Raw genomic sequence first — 22,037 nt, 5'->3', positions numbered from 1 at the left:
TTAAAGGAAGATTAAGCAGAATGTAGGTGCTTGTATCGTTCTCTTAGCATGTCACGGTTTAGTTACCAACATTGCTCTTTGCATTCTAAGCTGTGGGCAAGAGTACGAAGTACCATCAAAAACCTAATGAATTTCATCAGCGATCTACCATATCAAATATTTCAATATTTCCACGTTTGGTCCAAAAGTCCAGGATTCAAACTTACACACAAGAACTACGTAATCACGCCCGTAATGGGGATGCATCATTCTATTGTTGTTTGATCCGCGCTCATGGACTGTCGGCCCATATTAATTAAGAAGGTAGCTTTGTGTTGTGTCCTCGGAGCAGATCCAATGCTGGAATGTTCTACCCTAACTACCGTGCTGTAAATGCTTTGGGACGGTTTTCTCTCGGGTTTTGGTGTTCGTGTCGTGTTGCGGTTTAAAATTTCAGGTGCCCTATAGCCAAGGGGGCCAACGTATTTCAGTAGAAGCGCTGTAACTGAATGCTGACAAAGTATATGCGTTAAAAAAAAAAACACACACACACACACATATACACAAGAGACGGTGCTAAACAATGGTGAACGTTGACGCTACTCCCACCAAACTGGCCGATGGTGTCGGATCTAGAGGTGGTTGTCCATGGAAATACGACGCCGTGCATGAGTGAAGATGTGGAAAAGGATTCTGGCATATTGCAAAACAAAGTCCGTACAGGAAATTGGACGCTTTTTCCTCGTCCGAAACGCCAATTCTAGGACTTTCATATTGCCACATTTGAGGCGAAGGTTTTACACAAACCGCCACGTACGGTTGGTTTTCGGGAAGGATATTTTTAAAACGCTACACAATCACAAAAATCCTGCAAAATAGGAGCACCATTTCCGTGTTGGTTCCCGATAGGTGCATTTTATCGTGCATCGTGTGTGTGTGTGTGTTTGCAGGTCGAACGTGTTTGGATTCCATTTAATCATGCATTTAATATCCACTACCGAACGCGTTTCGTATTTCAATTACATTCAATCGGGACGGAAACTGGTCCGGGCTATGACATTGACTCAGACACCCGGCACGGTGACATCGGGCAGAATCGGTGGTGTCTCGTTACCGGTACACATAAACGAAACACCTTTTGCTGTTGGGTTTCAATTTAATAAAATAATGACATCCTCCTCGCCCCTTTACGGCTACGATACTGTGTGCTGGCGCATTAAATCGAGCTCTGCTTGCGTATTTATTTGCAGGAGCTGGCCGAAACGGCTATGAATGATATACTGGGCTGGTACGGGTACGACAGTGTCGATCGTCTCGAGCTTGCAGCCAACAACGTACCATCGGCTGCTGCATCCAACGTCCACGAGGAGGACGGGAGTTCGGGAGTTTGCTCGAAACCGGCCGGCGAACCATCCATCTCTTCCTCTTCGTCCAAGACGAAACCAAGCGCTCAAGCATCGTTGATGCCGGCATCGTCGAAACATCATCATCATCATCTGCAGCAACCCTCCATCGGTGGTCAGTTTCTTTCGCGACAGCCGGACGACCTGACGATCAATCCGCTCCCATCAACGTCATCGAACAGCGAGCGACGAGGCCGAGAAATGACACCCTCGCTAGCTGGCCGTACCGGGCGCTCTGGATCTCCACCAGCAACTGCACCAACGTCGTCAACAACGGCACGGAACGGTATCGTCTTACATCATCAGGCGCATCAGCACCACCACCATGCACCGGTGCCGGCCGGTGGTGGTGAAAGTTCCACCTCGGAGAAGGACAGCTCGCGGGAAAGCTCCAAGAGTCCGATGCTGATGAAAATGCTCGACAAGCAAGGTAAGCAGGCCGGCCACCCGTCCAGGAGTGCCGTGACCGTTACCGGTATCTATGACTAATGGGGTTTCTAAAGGGGCTCTCCGCCCCGAGTGGAACGTTGCGGCGTAAGATTAAGATGCATTGACCATCGACATGGCCGCACCGTTCCTGATGTATCAAATGTATCGTATCGCATCGACACGGCCCGGTACGTTATCGGATATTTAATTAGAGTTTTTGATACCGAAACAAATGGTCTTTTGCGTTTCCTAATTGGAACGGTACGACATATTGGGGACGACAGGTGACACGTATAGAAATGGTTAGCAGTTCGCTGATTTTTACCAACATTCAGTGTAGGAGCCTCGTAGAAAAATATGCGCGGTAGTTTTTTTTTTGGTCAAAGTCAATTCTTGCAAGACTGTCTCACAGCTCTCTTCATTACTGGCACTGCTAGCATGAAAGATACTGGTCTAGGCCTACTTCGTTTGCCTTTACCGTGCTTACTTCAGCGTTGATTGTGGTATTGATTGCGAATTTTATTACATAATACTCCGGGGTCTAATTCCGTAGTCGACTCTGAAGTCAACCGTGGAACCGTGGAATCAAACCAGGAACCCAAATCCGTAGTCTACGCTTTAGTAATCCGGAGTCCAATGCGAAGTCGACTCCGGAGTCAATCCGGAGTAAAATCCCTAGTCCATCCTACTCCTATCTGGAGTAATTCGGAGTAATCCCGAGTCAACTCCGGAGTAATTCAGGAGTCAAATCGAATTTTTTCTCGGAGTTGATTCCGGGTTTTCACCTTCAAAATCGTAGTGGATCCATGAGTCTTCTCTAGTTCCTATTGAACCTCACACATTCAGTAGCTGCTGCAACTATGACACGGTATTGTTGTTTGATGCAGTTATTAATTTTCCCGGTATGAAATGATAATGATTTACCGTGAAAATGCTACCGCGCTATATTGGTCCTGTAGGACGAAATGGAATCGTTCCTACCGAGTTCGGTAGAAAAAAAAATGCTGCCTGTAGTAGACTGTGTGTGGCCAATCCAGTGAAGGAAACCTCATTGTGATGCTAGGATTACGGCCTCATTGTACCTTTGCATGAGATGAGCAGAAATCATCTGAACCGTCCGGGATTTCCAGCATGAAGGCGCACCATATGCTTTTCGGTTCATTAAATTCGCGAAAAATTCCACTCTTCCCGATAAAGAAGATAGTGCATATCGATGGAGTTGCGGAAACAGCGGAATTGATACTTTTCTATGCCACGCGTAGCCCGTCGGTAGCGTCCCGGTGGGCAGTAAACTCGTTCGGAACGGAAACGAACATTGGCCATTGGGGCACCATTGTTAAGGGTTGATCGGCATCCCGGAAGGGACCGCTTGAAATTGAATCCAGCCGAATTCGGTGAAATGGGTTGGCCATTGGCATGGGATTGATTAAGGCTGGTTGGTCATTATTTTATGAGTTTTTAGACAGGAATCTTTACACGGTCAATGCGTTATGGACCCCAGCGTAAAGGATGATGATCAGACCGAACTCAAATGGTGGGCCCTGGCTGGTTAGCTAATGGCACGGAGGGCTGCGAACGCACACCCAACCACGCACAGCAGCACGGTTGTGATCATTAACATTTCACGCTCACATTAGTTAAGTATGTGCACCGTACAATCCAAACTGATTATTAATAATGAGCGCTAGGACGATTGAACAATGGACGCCCATTAGTCGTTGCTGTTCTGCAAACAGCACAGATTCAATCGCTGTTGAAACATACATAATGCCTATGCATATGCGATAATTCAATGAAACGACCGAACAAATTCGGGCCTCAGTGCAATGTAATTATTTACGGTGAAATCAGTGGATGGACAAATTGTACTGGGAATTAATTAACGAATGCAGCAACGTAATAGTTAGTATTTTCGTGCGTGATTGTGGTTTTTGTTTTAAATTCCACCGGGAAATATATTTGATTCGGAGAAAATTATACTTCTTCGTTCACATTTTAACACCGGTTTGAGAGAGAGAGAGAGAGAGAGGAATATGTCCTCTAGATACTTTAAACTCTGGTGTCCCAATCAATAACAATACTCCGAAGCAGGGGTTGCGATAGTGCGGGCCAATTTATAGCCAATTTATAATTATCTACATTTTTCAACGAAATTTCTATGGTCGTCTTTTCCCGACCGATTAGCTCTTTGGTGGGTCTGAAAGCTTCAACGCGAAGTCCAAAACGCAGGTGGCTGTACAGTACAGGGGGTTGTGTTGGAGAGTTATTCCACACACAAATTGAAACTTAATCGTTATCGGTACCACCTGACAGGGCTAGAGGATGGTAGAGTCAATGATTTCAAAATCCGACTGAACAGCAACGTTCTTTATCACATTCCGCAAGTATTCTAAGGATTTTGAGTAAAGTGACAGTGGAACGAAGAGCTATTATTATTATTCTTATTTGATTAAATTTCTGATCACGAACCGAACCGAACCGAGCCGAATTTGGATGATTGCTTACGGGTACATCATTTTCTGCTCCTTTTTGCTTCCCCAACAGAACAGACGTGTCAGTGGTGTCGTAAGGTGATACCGTCCCATCAGACCGGCATCTTGGGCACTACCGAGGGTATGATATTCTGCACCGAAGCCTGTTTCTCCCAGTCGCGCCGGGCGTCCTTCAAGCGTGCGAAAACGTGCGACTGGTGCCGGCACGTGCGGCATGCCGTCAGCTACGTCGACTTCCAGGACGGTGCCTCCCAGTTGCAGTTCTGCTCGGACAAATGTCTCAACCAGTACAAGATGCAAATCTTTTGCAACGAAACACAAGCACACCTGGAGATGAATCCGCACCTGAAGGAGAAGAGTTCGTCCACGGGTAAGCATACGCAATGGTTCCGTCCGTGGACATTCACAATGGTAACTAATTGCTCTTCCCGCTCTTTTAGGAAGTCTTATAACGCCAGAACTTTGGATGAAAAACTGCAAAAGCTGCTCGATATCGCCGGTGTCCGATCGGTCGGAGTCGGTATCGCCCGTTCCATCGATACCGGTCCGTTCATCGCCGGAACCCTCGCCCATTACGCTGCGGTCTCCAACGCCGGCCAAAAAACCGCTCATCTCCGTAGCTCCTCCGTCGAAGCTACTGTCCAAGTCGCTCCAACAAAGCAGCTTGGGCCGTTCCAATCCAAAGAATTCTCGTAAGCGTCGTACTGGTCATAGGCCAATTGGAGGATTACATGGAACCGCTGCATCCAAACGGTCTACATCGACGCAACAAACTGAGTTTAGCAGTGGTATGAACAGTAGCTGCACTAGCATCAACAACAATAATTTGACCATCCCGAACAATAATCTTACCGGAAGTCCACCAACCATCGCATCTACTGGGCCTCCGAAATCTGCACCCAATGTACAAGATTTACGAATATTGCAAAAGAAACATAACTCCGTGGTGAATCTCGCTTCCAATGACGGTCCTTCGATGGTGGGCTTCGATGGACGCGATCTGACAGCAGCCGGAGGATCTCTTGGACCTCCGGTTCCACCACCGCCGCCACCACTTAATATTCCACCCCAGTTCCTTCCTCCACCGATGAATCTCTTGCGAGCGTCATTTTTCCCCTTAAATCCGGCACAGTTACGTTTCGGGAGTGGACTCGCAAACTTACAGAGCGCTCAACCTCCATCGCATGGACCACCGATGGGTCCACCGCCGAGCCCACTGCCCGGTGGGCCATTAGGTCCAGGCAATCGGCCACCTATACCAAACATGTTCGGTTTCGGCAGTGCTCCGCCCGTTACGATTCTAGTCCCGTATCCCATCATCGTACCGCTACCGTTACCCATTCCCGTACCGATTCCTGTGATAGATTTTTTGAAAGCCGCCCTACCGAAGGAAGACAATGGGAAAACAGGAATCCGGTCCGAGCAAAACAAGGCTACGGCAAATGATGAAAAAATGGAACCTGGTGGTACGGCAGTGACGGTTGATAGCGATGAAACGATGGGTGAAGAACTTCCAGAGTCTTCGATTGTCGAGGAGGATTCGGATGCGCCGCTAGATTTCACTGTTGGTGGGTCAGGAAAACATCCGGACCGAGACGTAGCGTCAAGCGGAGCCAAAGTTACTGTATGGAGCGAACACACGGAACACACAGTCCCGGTTGAAATGACGAGCGAGACGATTGACGAGACGGCAACGTATGCACTTTCCACTATTGTATCAAACGGTTCCAAACCTATTCCGGCAATAGCGGAAGATGAAGATCACAGGGACGATTCGAAACATGAATCTGCCAAGAGATTATTGCCGAAGTTTAAAATAACCCGCCTGGAGGTGGGAAAGCAACGTCCTGAGGTGGGTGAAGGAAATGGAAGCGGGGAAGAACTACCAAAGGAGGAGACCGATATCGAACGCGAACGGAAAGAGATGGTGGAACGAAGTCGACCCTTGCGGAAACGGAAGCGGCTCGTAGTGCAGCAGCATCTGCACACAAAACATGAGCTGCAGGAACCTTCGAATGATGGAAGAACGGATGAACTAGAGTACGGTACGGGGATTGGGTTGCGGTCTGGTAGCAAAAGTCAATAATGGAACGGGGTTAACGTAGGGGCAATTTAATGGTGCTGTATAGGATCGTTTTAAAATGCTAGCTGTTAGTCAGTCGTACGATGTAATGGCCCTGAAAAGGCTGCCAGATTTAGATTAGTATCACCGTCACGGTAGGAATGAAATTCACCATCTTCCGGGCAGAGGATCTAAAACAGGAAGCGGCTATGCGTTTCTCTTACCTTTTCCTTATCGAGTCATAGATGTAGTCTTGCTCCCCGCTGAATAATAAAGTAACACATTAGGACCCTGTTTGGCGAGGTTCTGGCATGCTGTATAGAATTTTATTCGTAGCAATTATTTCATAAGTAACCACTTACGAACCATAAGGATGGCGAAGCCCCACAATATAAATGTAAAACAAAAAAACGTATAGAAATGTTATTTCAATTCAACGAAATGAGAAAAAAGCGTAACATATAGTAGGCGTGCTGTCAGAACACGTGTGTGAGTGTTGGTGTTCTCTTTCAATGTTGGATGGATGGGTTTATTTGTATAGATCCCACAGGGAAATTTGTCCATCTTTTCCGGCGGCAGCCATCACCGGAGCATTCCACATGGTGACCTTTGCTTCTGAGTACGCGACATCCAACAGTTCGCCCTTGTGCACGGTAAGTACGGCCAATTGTCGAAGACTTTTCCAGGAGAAAATGCGCAACCTTCCATCCCAGCCGGCGCTTACAAACACTTTCAAATCCTTCCGAATGCGTAACCGATGTACACCGGCATTTTTTATTCCGATTGCACTCTTCGGTATCAGCTGGTGCGATCTGGGGTCGATAGAAAATACGGACAGTTGGTCGGTGGTACCACCACACACGCCACGGTTAGTGACCGGATCGTAGTCGATCGTTTGAATACAATCGGCGTCATCCGTAATGTAATGGGAGGTCGAACCGACCGGACGCCCAGTACGGTAGTCCCACAGTACGAGCGTTCCCGACTCGTACCCGGCAAGCAGATATCGCTGGCTCTGGAGTTCGATCGGCTGGAAGCACATTACGGTACCGTACGGTAACAACTTCTCGTCGTCGGCCGTCGGAGACAAGCGCATCGTTTCGCTGAAGGTTTTTGCGCACAGAACGCTTATGGCTGCCCGGTCACGAGGTATTATCACAGTACTCGATTGTGCGTCGTATGCCAGACGGCAGTATCCAACGTGTTCGGAGGAGATTTCGTGGCGCAAGAGGTATTCGGCATCGGCAAGTGTCCACAGCTTCACCGAACCGTCCTTTTCCTGAGTAATCAAGGCATCGGTGGAGTGGGCAAGGTTCAGGATGGGACTGGAACCTACGTTCAGCTGATATGATGTACGGTTTGTCTGTGGGATAGCAAGTGCAAACAAAACACAGATAGATCGTGTTTAATCAACTTTGTACGTATCATGAAGACACTCCACCGTACCTGTAACTCCCACAGCTGGACAGTTCCTTTGTTCGTGCCAGCGTACAGGTGCTCCGGTGTGTGGAAGCACAGGGAATAGTACGAACAATTGTCCGGCGAACGCAAACAAAACACCGGATCCGGCGGAAGTAAGGCCATAGTTCTATAGAATTTTGAAAATGTTGGATACAAAAGGATACGGTTTAAAAATTGCGTACCGAACGTTGGCCTATCATTCCGAATAGATCCGAAATGTGGAAAATGAGTTAAATGCACTAAACACGTAAATAGAACAACAAACACGCAACTAAAAACAGCTGTTTACTGTTGTGGTGCAAAGCTAGCCGCATGCTTGACAGCTTACGATAAAGTATTGAAGGAAGGGCTCTTAAACGCAAACATCTTGACTGCATACCGACACCTAGATGGCGCTGTTAAACTGGATTTTGATTCAAATTGGTCTAAAACGATCGTTATTAGGGTTATTGTGAGTTTAAAATTATTCAGAAACATTTATACGAGTTGAAAAAACTATCAATCATTAAAAATTTGTCACATTTGAGAATGACGATTCGTGATAGTTTTAAAGCATATAAACATTTAAAAAATATTTTCTAATGTGGTATTACTAAAGAAAGAACTCTATACTTGGACCAGGTTCCTTAGTTTCTCACACGATACTTAAAGGAATTTCATGCGATATGATACTCGTTAATGGTTAATTAAGCCATTAAACCAAAGCTGTATTGTTCAGTTTACATAAAATGCAGGTGTTACAACCAAAGCTGGGCTTTTTTGCAGTTGGCCTAAAGCGATTAGTTTTTGGTTAGCACATCGGTAGAACTTTTATCTTCTTCATCAACGCTGATCATCATCATTCCAATGGAATAGGTCTTTCGATAAATCTAGAATGATACCGAACATTTCTATTGGGACTCTTGTTCTTTGTTTAACGAAATATTTTACCTCAAAAAATGCACGCATATTAACGGTCCCAAAGCCGTACGAAAGGCGTCCCGGGTGTTGCGAAGCCATCAACAACATTCTCATCGCCTTCTGATCGGTGGCCTCCATATTGTACCAGGGCACGTTATAGATCGCAACCGTTAGTTCAGCGCACTGAAAACATGAAAATGTGCGGCCTCAATTGGTATTATCTGCTGTGCTCCAACGAGAAAACAGCTACCACTCACCTTTATGTCAAAAACTTGCCCTAAAGCACAGCTGAAGAATAGTTGTACTGTTAGCATGGTAAATAGGAAGTATCCCGGGTACCAATCGGGAACCTGTGCGCAAGAGCGAAACACAATCAACGTTCGTTAGTGAATGTATTGTACGCATAAAAGCTACTATCTTACAGCCACTATCACCACAATGATGCTGACCAGCTGACAAAAGATGCATCCGAACACGACGAAGAAGTGCAACTCGAACAGGCTGCACATGCTCTTGGAGTAGCTAGAACGCGACACAGCAAACAAAGAGACGGGGTTATGGGCATTTGGCCACCTCGCCAGGCTCTGCCTACTCACTTCAAATGGTCGTCATGATGTTCGATGATCTCTTGTATGCGGGTCCGTATCACACCGGTGTGCCGTCCGTCGGTGTTCGCGGCACCTAGCTGCCCCAACCGATCCAACTCGAGTCGCAACATGTCCACCTGCAGGCACGCATTTTGCAGAAACATAAAGAAAGCACACTCGCTGGAGACGATTCCGGCCACCATGAGAGTGCTTTGGAATAGCTGAAACGCGTAGTTCAATGCGAACCCCTTCAGCTGGTCCATACCGACCGTGGGAATGAAGAATCCGAGCGGGAGCGTATATTCGACCACGATCGACCAGAGCAGGGCGTACACGAAGATGAGCATGGCCGCTGAGCCAGAGCAGAACCCAAACAGTACCATCAGCAGGTACGTGTTCTGCAGCATCTCGACGAGCAATGCGTCCTGTTCCGGATCGCCGTGGAATCGTTCGAAGAATTGTACCATAAACTGGTGCATCTTTGTAATGAGCGCATGGTCTTTCAGGAACGCGTGTATCTTGATCCAAGCGATTCCCACGAACAGCAGCGTACAGAACAGATACATAAACTCGACCAAATCACCGTAGCTTGTGCACAGATTGAACAGGTTGATGCAGAAAAACACCACCGTGTCCAGCAGCACCAGCCGCAGATGCCGATTGCCCAGTGAAAAGTCGGGCGAAAAGATGTCGAGCCCGAGAATGCCAGCGATACGGTTGATACCATCCACGAGGACGTCGTACTGCTTGCGTGGATCCAGCGACACACGTTCGAGGCGACGTCTCACGACGGTACGGAGTCGCTCCAGTAGGTACATCCTTAAGCGTCCGTTGCGCTTCCACGAATGGTTGATTAAGCGCTCGTGCCCTTGGGTCATGCTGCGAGGTTTGATTTAGTGGTGCTTTGAATATTGTTTAATTTATGTTACGATCAATTAACAATCGGGTGTTTTTTTTTTGCTGTGAACTTTCACCACGCCTTGGGGTAAGATTTATGCGATGGGAATTGATCAAATGTTTAATTTCGCTTAATTAAATTGCTGCTTTTTTGTGGCATCGCCTTAAAGTGAATTATTAAGCTCAATTAAAATGAAGGGTGGGTGAAGACGCGGCTGTTTTTGTGATATCACGCACGATCGGAACGTACCGTATAGAGTGAGAGTGGAGTAAAAAAGGAGACAAGGTAACGCCACTAGGGCACGTTCCATTTATTACGTAACGATGGGTTGAACGTAGCCTGTGGAACTCCGTTTGTGAAATTCGCGATTTTTATGGACCGTGACCCAATGGAGTAATTATTGGGAATATTTAGTGCGATTTACTTGCCATCAAATAGTAAATTCACACATGGCAGTCATGTGGGTTTCATTCGATGGTTAAGAATCTGGACCCTGGATTTTGGAATTTTCTTTCGTTGGGGACTTGAGGGATACGCAATATATTCAAGACGTAGCCACCTATATTAAGAATGTGTTTGGTCAAGGTTTATATACTACGAGGTATATGGTTAAGGTTTGTATTAACCGACCATTGGACTGACTTTCCTGGAAACATATTGGTGATCTTCTCCCAAACACCAAGCATGATCTAAGTTCTAATAAGTATCGAAATATTAAAAATAACGATAAGAAAACCCTCCGTGGAAAAAGGTGGAAATTTCTTTCGAAAAACGTTTTCACTGGAAAATCGTCGAAAGGTCGACCAAATTTGTCACGTCACAAAGGTCACAGAGGTCTAAAATTGTCATCTTTTTCATTACGTCATAAATGAAAGTGACCCGTACGCAAAATTTGTTCATACTGACTGAGGCATTTATTTCACATACATTATATGTTTTAAGTATATGTATATATATATAATATATTTTACGATGTATATAATCTTTTGTCTTTTTTTTTGGTTTGTTTTCCATTTTCAATATCCAGTATAATAAGAGCTTTTGTTTTCGTGTCTGTATCTGTGTGTCCATGTTTGGTTGCTGTTTTGTTTATACTTTTTCGTTTCCCATTTCCATACTCGTGTGTGGTTTTGCACTTTCATTCCCGCTCCTCATTTACGGCCTTTTTAATGCTTGAAAAAGGTAGGAATATTCTTCTTACCGTTCCCCTCTCATTTCACTGTTGAAGTGTGTTTTTTTTTACATTTTATGTTTTGTTTTTTTCTTTTTTCCTTCTTTTTCATCCCGTCATTGCATTTGGACTTGTGGATTACTTGTTTCGTAATAGCTGCACCGTTTGTGTTGTGTTTTTTCATTTTCTTCTCACAATCGCAATTGTTTTGTTTATTTTCTGTGTGGTTTTTGCTGTTGTTGTGCCGTACATATTGTTTTTTTTCTATGACGTGCAAAGCACAAATAAAAAAAAGGCTTGAAAAAAGTTGTTTTAGATGTGGTGGTACGGTTTCCGATAGCAAATGCAGCGTTTTTGCTTTGGTTTTGGATTTTCTTTTCTATGTTTTTTTTGTTGTTGTTGCCGTTTAAGCAAACAATGTGAGACACCGAACATTTCCACCATGGGTTTGTTCTTGCATTTCTTTTTGCATTTTGTTTTATGCTTTGTTTCTTTCGCCGCTAGTTTTGCTTTGTTTTGCATCATTTGCACTAGTTTTCACATAACTTTCGTATGGTTTGTTGGTAAGAGGTAACATAACAAACGAACCGAACACTCTCATCCCGTTGAACGTAATGTTTATAACCGAAGCGTACTTTTTTCCGTGCAATTACACTGAATCGTCAAACACACACACACGTACACCGATATAGTGGGTTGGTTGTATTTTTGTTTTGCTTCGTTTGCTTCAGTGTATTACACTATGTTTCTTTATGCGCATCCTGTTTGCTTTGATGCTAATTGTCCTAAGCCGACACGTTCAATCGGTTTCGTTTAAATTGTTCCTTGTTCAGTTAAATAACGGAGTTCAGTAACGGTCTAGCATTTGCTGTGCATGTTATCGATTGGTGTGAATGTTTGCACGCCAGCAGTGTTGTAATTACACTCCGACGCTTGCATTTTTTGTTTTCGGTTTGTTTCGATGACCTTTTAACAATGGTTCATCATTTTGTCACAAGGGTTCGGTGCTCATTTCGGGTGGAACGGGAAAACAATCCAGCGGTCAGTTTTAACAAGGGTTAAAGGATTCAAAGGGGAAGGGGCGGGGGGAATGGGGGTGACTTAATATCTTTATCGGTTTAATGTTTCAGCTCATTCGCATTGGCCGGTGTCGATTGTCATGTTAGCGTTTTGCGTGTTTTGTGTGCGTGTGTGTTTATTCATTCATTTGTTTAATTGCATTTTCACAATCATAGTGTCGGCTTCGCATTGCTTGTGTGTTTGTTTGTAACGCGAACGAAGTAACGGATCGTAATCTTGTCTTACGCATGTGTGTGTTTGTTTTACTTTTTTTTTTTTTTTCGTTCGTGCAATTTTGGAGTAGCTCGATAGTTGCAGTTTGCAGGCAAAGTTTAAAAGTTTTGAAAAGAGTAATTCGTTTTTTGCGTTACTTTTTAGATGTGGGGGGGAGCAACGGTTTAATTGTGGGTGAATCATTTTCTTGTTACCGAGTGACAAGTTGCGCCATCGTTTCGTGTGTTTTTTTGCATTGTAATATTGTTGCTTTATGGAGTATTTTTTTTAAATATGCAACAGTTACACGCTATTCGTCACACTTGTTTTGAAAACATTCCATTCCCTTTCTGATTGTGGGAGGGTTTTGGGAATGGGGTTTACTTTACAACATTGGCGCCTGATAGTTCGAAGCCCCGATCACTGCCGATTAGCCGTGGCGTTCTAGCGATATTCCGATACAGGTTTGCGGTGGCGGCCCCCTAGTGACTAAATGATTATTTACAGCAAAAGTCTTTTTCTTTGTATCGTTTTTCCTTTATCACGTTCACCTTTTTGCTACCTTCGATGGCCACTTTGTGTGGGCGCTTTAGAGTTTATTTCGCTTTTAGGCTCGTCTTCAAATGAGTTCCTTCCATACGGGTACGGCTTTCGGCTTTAGGCGTTCATTTTCCATTATTTGTGTTCTGTCTACTTTCCTTGTTCGGTTTTTTTTCTCTCCTCTTACTAAGCTAGCGAGCCTTTGGCTAACCACCTTCGGTTCGGTTTTTTTTTGTTATTGAAACTGTTCTTTGGTTTTTCTGCTGTGTTCACTTGCGAGTGCTGGTTAGGTTAAACACCGGTCGCCCTTTCGTCCGCCGCACATCGCCATTGTTGCTTATCGTATGGATGTAATAGGAATAAAAAAAAAAACAAACAAACGATATTCCAAACTTGGCAAATGTACATTACTCACGTCGATAAAACTTGTGCTTATGGTTCGCACTTGTTTCCCCATTTGTTTCATCTCCTACCTTTCTATGCCTTCTTCGCTGTTGTTCCCCTTACACGCTAATTTTGGTTTTCTAGTTGCTTGTTTTTTTTTTTGGTTGGTAAAGTGCAATATCAGTTGTTGGTTTCTTTTTCCTTAGGCGCTAAATATTTAAGTGCATTTGTTAATGGTGCTTTTTGGTAGTGCATCACAACACTTAAGAAAAAGTGCGTTATAGTAAGCTTTTCGTTTGTTGGTTTGTTTGTTTTGTTTTTTTTTAAAATTTTATAATAAGTGTTTTTTAGCATATTTTTCCATTCTGCTTTTCACATTCGTTCCTGTGATTTTTTTTCATTTCCGTTTGACGTTGCGTACCGTACCGTGTTCTTGTTTATCTTGTTAGATTTTGTTTTATTCATTTTTGTTTTGTTGTTTTTTCAGCTTTTCCTTTCGTTTTGTATGTTTTATTCATTTGTTTTTATTTTGTTTTCCTCTTCTTGCTTTCCCTTCATTTGTTTTGTTGTTTGATTTGTTTTCATCTTCGCTTTTTTTCATTTCTAGTTTAAAATGTTCATTGTGATTAAAAAAAAGTTAGCATCAAAACATACAAACACACGTTAATTTTTATGACTGTTTTGTTTTAAAATATTAAAATTTAGAAAATAGAATGTAAGAAAAAGAATATCAAGCAAAATGAAGCAAAAGCAATCAATTTGTCAGAACGATAAAAAAGCGATTGAATTGGTACAAAGTTCATGCTTTACATGCAAACGTTTGGAAAATGCATTACGATGTGTCCAAGGGTGTCGATTGGTACGATGGTTCAGCCACATATTTATGTGCCAAAAAAATCAGTGCTGGTCAACGTGATAAATATAGCACAACCGTTTCGTAACGTAAGTATCACTGGCCATAAGTTCCGGCATGGGTCATAAACCATATTCTCGCTGCTAAAGTGTCGTTCTGCTGTATGAATGGGTCTCTTATGTGCTCCGGTGTAAAATAGCAATCCTTTGGCCCTACACTCGGATATGGGACGTCTTCATTTGGAAGTGTTTTACAAGCTGCCGGGAATCAATGGGTTGGAACGTTCGATTTAAGAATTCAGCAGAGGAGAGTTGGAAGTCCCATTGCGTGGTGTGTTAGTGTGCAGCGCGTCACACACAGCAGCGGATGGATAACTCACATCTAATGAAGGCGTCACAGCAGTGACGTCATTTGTTCCATTCTCCGCGCGCGCATGACCCGGCCAGCAGTTGAGTTGTGTAGCGTATCGTTTTGATCGGAGTTTTATCAAGCTCGAGCACATCCTTACCGGCAAGCGAGCAAAGCGTGCGACAACGTAAGTGGGATGGACCCGAGCGATAAATATACGCCTTCGCATGGTGGTACAAAGTTGCGCTGATGACGTTAGGCAGTGCCAGTTAGGGCACGCCACGCCAGGAAAAGGGGCACATAGCACCGTTTTGCTGGCCAAGCCCGTGTCGAAGGACGAAACTATTAGTGCACGGTTTTGACCGCACCCGTTGCGTTACGTTACCGGGGGTGGGGGGTGTAATTCGATTCGTACCGAAGCTCCATGGCGTCAGCGATTATTGGTGGCGTTCCCAAAATGAAGCAAAACCGTGGGAGGGAGTTTTGTTTTTCGCTTGTTTTTTTTTTTCTGACGCACTAAAATACGTGGGAAGCCGTTCGACATGAACGCAATTCATGGCATTTGGAAGTTTCATTGTTTATGTGTTTCCCTTCACTGGCGGGAGGTATGAGATGGGACATTTCGGGGAAATTAAGCGACCATCGACGATATACTTTCATACTGTTCTAAAATTCGACAATAAATACAGAATGGAAAACATTTGTTCCGTTAAAGTTGTTGAGAAAAACTGTACGTATTTTGGAATATGTTGTATGACTCTTTGGAACACACAGTTCTGTAACTTTCGGATAAGGGTTTTGAGGCGAAATGGTAAAGATTTACCCATTTCTGGATGAATTTCAAGCTTAAGTTGAACGTAAAGTAGTAGATGTAGATATTTTAAATCCTATTTCTTTCGAATTCTTTGGACCGAATCAATCTTTTTTTTCGAAACAATCATTCATCTTTAGAGATTTAAGAATGTTGTACGGGAGAAAATGAAAACTTCTATGGGCTTTTCCGGGCCACCCCAGACTGATCTCAGAGGATCATTTAAATATTCGGTAAATTCGATTAGTTTACGCAATCGAAAGCTAGCAGTGTTTAATTTGTATAAGAAATTTTTATTTCCGAAGCAAAACAAATTAAAACGAGCCTAAAATTATGTGTCGAGAGAAATGCATAAATATGTGAGGATTTATTAACATTTTTAGAATTTATTTCCAATTTGATTGACCTCTCTCTAAAATGTAAACTACTCGTCTTAAAGAATTCATTAAGCACAACACCGTAAAAAGAACCAATTCTTTTCCAGCTGAACCTCAATATGGAGAAGTTATCCTTTGCTATCGTTTATTCTACAGAAAGGAATTAAGAGTTTGTCTGATTTTCCTAATTTTTAATTCGAACAGAACACAGAAAGAAGGTTAAATTTAATCACATGAACAGCAATACGCTGCATTCACGTTTTATAACGTCCTTTGGACACAGTACATAAATGCAGAAAAATGCTCCGATCGCCGTGCAAGACAAAGGTTTCACGCGCATGAAGCCATTCAACGTATTACACAGTGGGAACGGAAATATTTGGCTTCTTGAGAGATGAATCCGGTGGTAGTTTTGCATCTTCCGACAAATCAGTGTCCTGTGACGTGCCTGACAGGACGCGAACACCGGTACCGGGCAGTGGATCAATTTTTAATGGACTTTTGGGTAAACCATTAATACGATACGGGTGTCAGGTATACGAGCTAGACAATCTTCTTAAGATCCTCCCCGGAATGGGGTATCTGTCATATAAAATGGATAATACCTCCTATCACTGTGCGCTTGATCGTGAAGCTGCAAGCTTTCCGTGGCTTTTCTGACGTTTCACTTCAACGGTGGGATTTTGTGTGGGTGTGGGTGTGTGCGGTAGGGAAAAATAGAAACAGAGAGGATGAAAAACGAATAACGCAACGAAATATGAGGGAGCTATTCCTCGCTGCCACGCTGTTTATGATTGACCTTGCCCTGGGGGAGCTTTTTTTGGCTCCCCGGGTCACAAAACCTCCGGGGCAAATGGTCCGTTTTCATGTGCTATAAAAAATGCAAAGGGGGGGGGGGGGGGGGGGGCATCTTTCTGTGCGCTATTTTACGACCAGCTGATGGTCGCCGAGGTCGAGACGGTGGCGAAAACCCCGGGCATGCATTTTCATCGCGCGGATCGAGACCTTCCGCGGGAAATCTTTGCGAAAAAGGTTAACCTTCCTTCACCAGCGTAAAAAGGAAAAGCGGGAAATGATTTTTTTATTTAATCCTCTCTGCCTCTTGCTTCTCTCTCTCTGTTTCCTATTATCTGTTGCTCGGCAAAGGAAACCCCCGGTGAAACGGTGGAAAACCATTTTCCGAACGATGCGTGCCGGTTCGTTCCTTCCCGATCCCATCCTAATTAGGTGCAACAAATTGAATTTTATGAATGGTATGTGTTCCTCTTTGCTATAATGCCACTTTGGGGAAGGTCGTTGGTTTCTACGAACCCGGAACTCACAAATTTAAGCTCGCTTCTCATCCATTTGCTGCCTCGTCCACATAGTTTAGCATTGTTTATGTGCAGCAAAGTGCCCTTGAAACCGTGTGGCGGCTCAGAAAATGTTGTAACATAATTTTATGCTTTACCCGCCGGATTATTATTCTGCTTTTAACGGTGGTTGTTGTTGTTTCGGTTGGAAGCAAATTGATGAAAAACCTTCACCCCTTAAAAGGAAAGACTAATTTGTTTTAAAGATGCGCTCTGTAGTAAGTGGTACCACGTGCAGATGCTTGTTGAATGTTGTACAGGGAAACGATGGCGTAGAAATAAAAAAAATACAACCAACCCCATAATCCGTGCAGTGGGAATTTAACTGGCCCACGGGAGAGTGGAAGGCCCCGTGGCCGTCCCGTGGAGATATCTTTTTAAACCATTATTTATCATTCGCCTAAAAGGAAAATAGCTGGGCAAAGATTCTTGTGCTTGCTTTTCAAACTTTCCGCATCGGTTCACTGATTCGCCAACGCCACCGCCGACATCTGATCGTTTCCAAACCGAGACGAACACCCCTTTTACGCTCCCGGAACAAACGATTGTCTGGCAGGATGGCGATGGTCGCGTCGCGTACCGCGTTATCTCGAGCGTCAAAAATACATTTTCCGACAAATTTTCCACCAGCACTGGAGTGTGTGTGCGTGTGTGTGTGTGGAACTGTTGCGGGTGTTTCCCCGTACGGTCGAGGTTTAATCTAATTTCGCTGTAAAATGGTTTAATATTTTCATCTTCAGGATAAACCATAGCTGCTAGGCATCTTCCCAACACGCGCGAAAGCGCGAAACGAACGCAATTGCGAATGCGATCGGTGAGGAAAAACCCAAACCAAATCGAAACAAAACCAACAGAGAGAGAGAGAGAGAGAGAGAGAGAGAGAGAGAGAGAGATAGCAAAATAAAACAAACAATGATCCAATAAAAGTTCACAGCCCATGACGGGTCGACAACTATGGCGGGAGTTTGTTGGGTAGTGATTTTCGGACGCTTACCTCTTGTGGAAATGTGGCCATCTTTTTGCGCAAATAATGCGTTCGATTTTACGATGGTCCAGCCGGTCTCTGGTGAGATTGGATTTCCGTTTACAGTGCCTTGTGCGCTTGTGTGATAATAATTTTCCGGGAGCTTTTGCCTTTTCCCCATTTAGCTGTCGGTTAAGTGCCGATTGGCTACTGACGATTGGGGACGGTTCCGGGGCGAGTGGGGAGGTTTTTTTTTTAAGACGACAACTGTTCCTATATCTTTCGGTTTCGAAGATAATTGAAGCAATTTCCCATTCGAACCTTTTACAAACACAATGGGTGGATAAAGGGGCCGTGTCGTAAATTTTTTAAATCCTGCTTCAAACAGTGCCAATTTCTGTTATCTGCTGAATAGAAAGGTTTTTCCAGCGTTGTTTCAAGGTTGTTCAAGGTGTAGTCCAGGTATGGTGTGTTATTTGATGTCGAATTCAATATAAACTTATACAGTCGTCGTTAAATTTTTTCTCGAGGTCCCCAATGTATGACCGTGTGCATCAATGTTGATGGCCCAACGGCATACATTTTATGAAAGCGCATTAATTTCTGTCTCTAAATCAACAATTTTTGTCTCTAATTAACGATTTGTTGCCTCTACATGATCAGTTGCGTGGGTTTAATTTATCATCAGTTAGTAGATGATGCATAAACTTCGAATGCAAACTCAAAAATCAGAAAATTTTAATCGTCACCATGTCCACTACAGTTTTAAGAAAATAAAAAAAACTAAAGCTTCAACGGCTTTCCTGCTAGTAATGATTCATTTTTTTTGGTCAAGGAGTTTCGGACACCAAAATTTCATAACTCGAACCTAAAAAGAAAATCAGATTTTATCAGACAAAATGTTGATGGCCTACTGACAAACATTGATGCACGCTGTGTAAAATTGTTGACTTCTAGATAAAAATCCTGCATTTGAGGCAAAAAGTTAGCGGCAATGATTTTAATGAGATTATAACAATAAATAGTAAAAAAAACAACAACACGAGAGGCTAAGCGACATAGCGAACTCAAGATACTTTAGTATCTTTATCATCAACGCTATGGGGTAAAGTTAAAAATTGATTCGTTCAAAAAGCAATTCATTGTTCCTGGCGCTTAAACTTTATTTTTTGCTGAACATGCTACCATCCGAACAGCTTCTCAAACGTTCCAAAGCACATCAAAAGCAGTCAATAGATGGCTGGCGACGGTCATCGAAACATTGCCGGCACTGGCCGATGCTTCGAAACAAACCAAACACCAACGCCATCGCTTCTGATGTCGTTTATCGGAGTTGGAATCATATAAATCAATTTACGTTCATTGATTTCATTATTTTCACTTCGAAAGTGACCAAAGCCGGACGGGTGGACTTCAGAGAGTTCGAGCCAGTTTTGACGGTCGAGCGATTTGTTTCGCCTCACACTTCGCACCAATGTTGTGGCTGAGATGTGGAAACGTCAGCAAAGATAAGGAAAATGAGAGTAGATTGAAGTGCAAAGCAAAAAAGGCGAGCAAAACATGTGCCTTTTTATGGAGAGTTAAATCAATTAACTAGAAATATAATCCCCAGACAATGGTAATAAAAGAACGGGTAGTTTTTAAAACAATGTATCCAAAAATATCACATTTTCGCTTGAAATTGTCGAAAAAACAAAAACGGGGAAAACGAAAGTGTCGAACCCACCGACACGATTGCATTAGTGCGCATTACTAGATAAAGCTTGGTGAGCTTAAAAATAGCTTCCAAAGCACCTGATGTCCTGTTCCGTTGTGACGTACAGGATTTTTATGTCCGAATATGCTTTTTCTTACCGTAAAATCGAAAGAAAACTGCAAATCGCACAAAACGTTAACCGTTGGAGTGTGGCCGAAAGGGAGAAAACGGGAAGGGAGAGCTTTTCCCGTAGTTTCACCAAGCCAAGCATAAGCAACAGGTGAAAGTTAACAACCAACCATTCCAGATATCGCTGACGAGTCCCACGAATCAGGAAGATGTGTACCGTTTGTGTGTTCGTGACTATGTGTTGTTCCCCCCGGGGGGGGTCATAAATCACAGTCACCCTTCCTGGGTCAGCTCGTGGACGGGGGGTCTGTGGGTGGGTTGGTAAAACAGAAACCCGGTTGGAACAGTGTTCACGGTGGAAAATCGTGAAAATATCCTTTTCCCTCGCCGTGATTGTTTTCCAGCGTCGACTTTGCGTCAGCAATTTTGAGCAGCTTTTGCAACAAATACCCTGGAGGTATTGGCCCACACAAAACCAAGGGGACAAAAGGGTGTAAAAGTGCTTGTGTGTGTGTTTAAAAATGAATTAGGTGTGACATTTAGATCCACGAAAACGGATTGCTTCGTTTAGTGCAGGTAAGCGTTGTGATGGTTTGCGTTGAAGTAAGCATTGAATTTGGGAAAACGTTAGTAATCTAAGTGCACATTGGTTTGAGAATGAAATGCGAGTATTCGTGCGTTACAAGCGCAACGGAACTATCTGTAATAAAATTCAAGCTCCTTCCTTCTGAAATATGAACCAGATTCCGATTGTAGAACAAAAAGTGACAAACATGTGTGTGTCTGTGTGTTTGAGTGTTATTTTAAAGCTTTTGTTGTTTCTGAACAGCTAATTCAAAATGGCGGATCATCAGGTTGGGTAGAAGGGTTTTTTTTCTATTTAGACACTATTACAGGACATTTTTGCTGCTGTTGTGCCGGACCTCTCTGTACATTACTGGCCATCTCGGTAAAAGCCTCCCCTTGCATCGATAAACGTTTGTTTAACAAGCGAAATTAAATGCCATTTCATGGGCGGGGGCTTTACATGCATTCCTGTTCGGTGAGTGTGTACGCACTTGCCAACCCATCGTTGCTAGAATGGTGAGGGTTGGTTGACTTGTGTTTTAATTACATTTTGATTAATTTCTTTTTCTCCATTTTCCGCCAACCAAGGTGCGAAAAGCGGGTGAACGGAACGCCGATCGTTTGTGTAGTTGTATTTGCCCCTCCGATGGCAAACAACACCGAACGGCTACATCTCTCAACACGCCTTATCGTGCTAAAAGACTAGGCGTAGGCACCAAAGCCATACCGGTGAGAATCAATTTGAACACGCAAACACAGGGATGGTTCTGGGGTGGAGAACGGAAGAAAAAAAAAAGTCGCTGCTTCCGGTACGACGACTGCGGTGGAAAACAATTCCCTTGAACAGGAAAACCGTACTGTACGTGGGTGTTGCAAAATGTTGACTTCTGCAAAACGGGAAGGTAAATCTTCGCATGTCAAGACGCATACATACAAAGTTCAAGGGCAGGCGCATGGTAGACATTTTGAAATGGTAATGGTCTTCGAGAAGCCGAAAAGCATTATGGGTCGGTCCAATCGCTCATTCACTTCAACTTGAACTGAACTACGCTTTACGGGATTCTTGATGCGTCAAGAGCAATGGAAGCGATCTTTCAGGATGGCAATGTTTGCTGTATCTTGAAGCGATAAACACAAGTTAATTTTATTTGGCCAAGCACTTTCCTATCCCCTGAAGTTTAAATTATCTCATATAGATTCGTTAGGTGCTGAAAATACATGTAATAATTCAAGAACGAATAGGCCATCAGAAACAATGTCACGTAAGTTTTCAAATACAACTTTCAATTCTGAGTAAAATAAACAAAAGGTATTGCGGTAACGTATCCCATTCGTGAACAGACACAATTACTGTTGAGTCCA

At 43.7% G+C, this 22,037-nt stretch overlaps 3 protein-coding genes across 3 annotated transcripts in view; 1 reads left to right on the top strand and 2 right to left on the bottom strand.

Annotated features, from left to right (window-relative positions):
- The window catches only part of LOC128707033 (sine oculis-binding protein homolog B), a 28,033-nt gene extending 21,644 nt beyond the window's left edge, over positions 1 to 6,389 (top strand). Inside the window, exons 2-4 of the mRNA XM_053801976.1 lie at positions 1,230 to 1,812; positions 4,356 to 4,673; positions 4,744 to 6,389. Coding sequence (XP_053657951.1) covers positions 1,230 to 1,812; positions 4,356 to 4,673; positions 4,744 to 6,389 — 2,547 coding nt within the window. The remainder of the gene's footprint in view (positions 1 to 1,229; positions 1,813 to 4,355; positions 4,674 to 4,743) is intronic.
- Positions 6,390 to 6,894: 505 nt separating this feature from the next.
- Positions 6,895 to 7,949, bottom strand: LOC128708082 (guanine nucleotide-binding protein subunit beta-like protein 1). Its single transcript, XM_053803040.1, has 2 exons — positions 7,812 to 7,949; positions 6,895 to 7,728 (listed from the first exon to the last, which is right to left on the bottom strand). The coding sequence occupies exons 1-2, from the start codon at positions 7,947 to 7,949 to the stop codon at positions 6,895 to 6,897; spliced, it is 972 nt and encodes a 323-aa protein (XP_053659015.1).
- Positions 7,950 to 9,318: 1,369 nt separating this feature from the next.
- Positions 9,319 to 10,131, bottom strand: LOC128709423 (uncharacterized). Its single transcript, XM_053804417.1, has one exon. It carries the CDS (start codon positions 10,129 to 10,131, stop codon positions 9,319 to 9,321), a length of 813 nt encoding a protein of 270 aa, XP_053660392.1.
- Between the last annotated feature and the right edge of the window lie 11,906 nt (positions 10,132 to 22,037).

Source organism: Anopheles marshallii, chromosome 2 (genome assembly GCF_943734725.1).
Source record: "Anopheles marshallii chromosome 2, idAnoMarsDA_429_01, whole genome shotgun sequence".
NCBI classification, from domain to species: Eukaryota; Metazoa; Arthropoda; class Insecta; order Diptera; family Culicidae; genus Anopheles; species Anopheles marshallii.
This window is presented reverse-complemented; position numbering and strand designations above follow the sequence as displayed.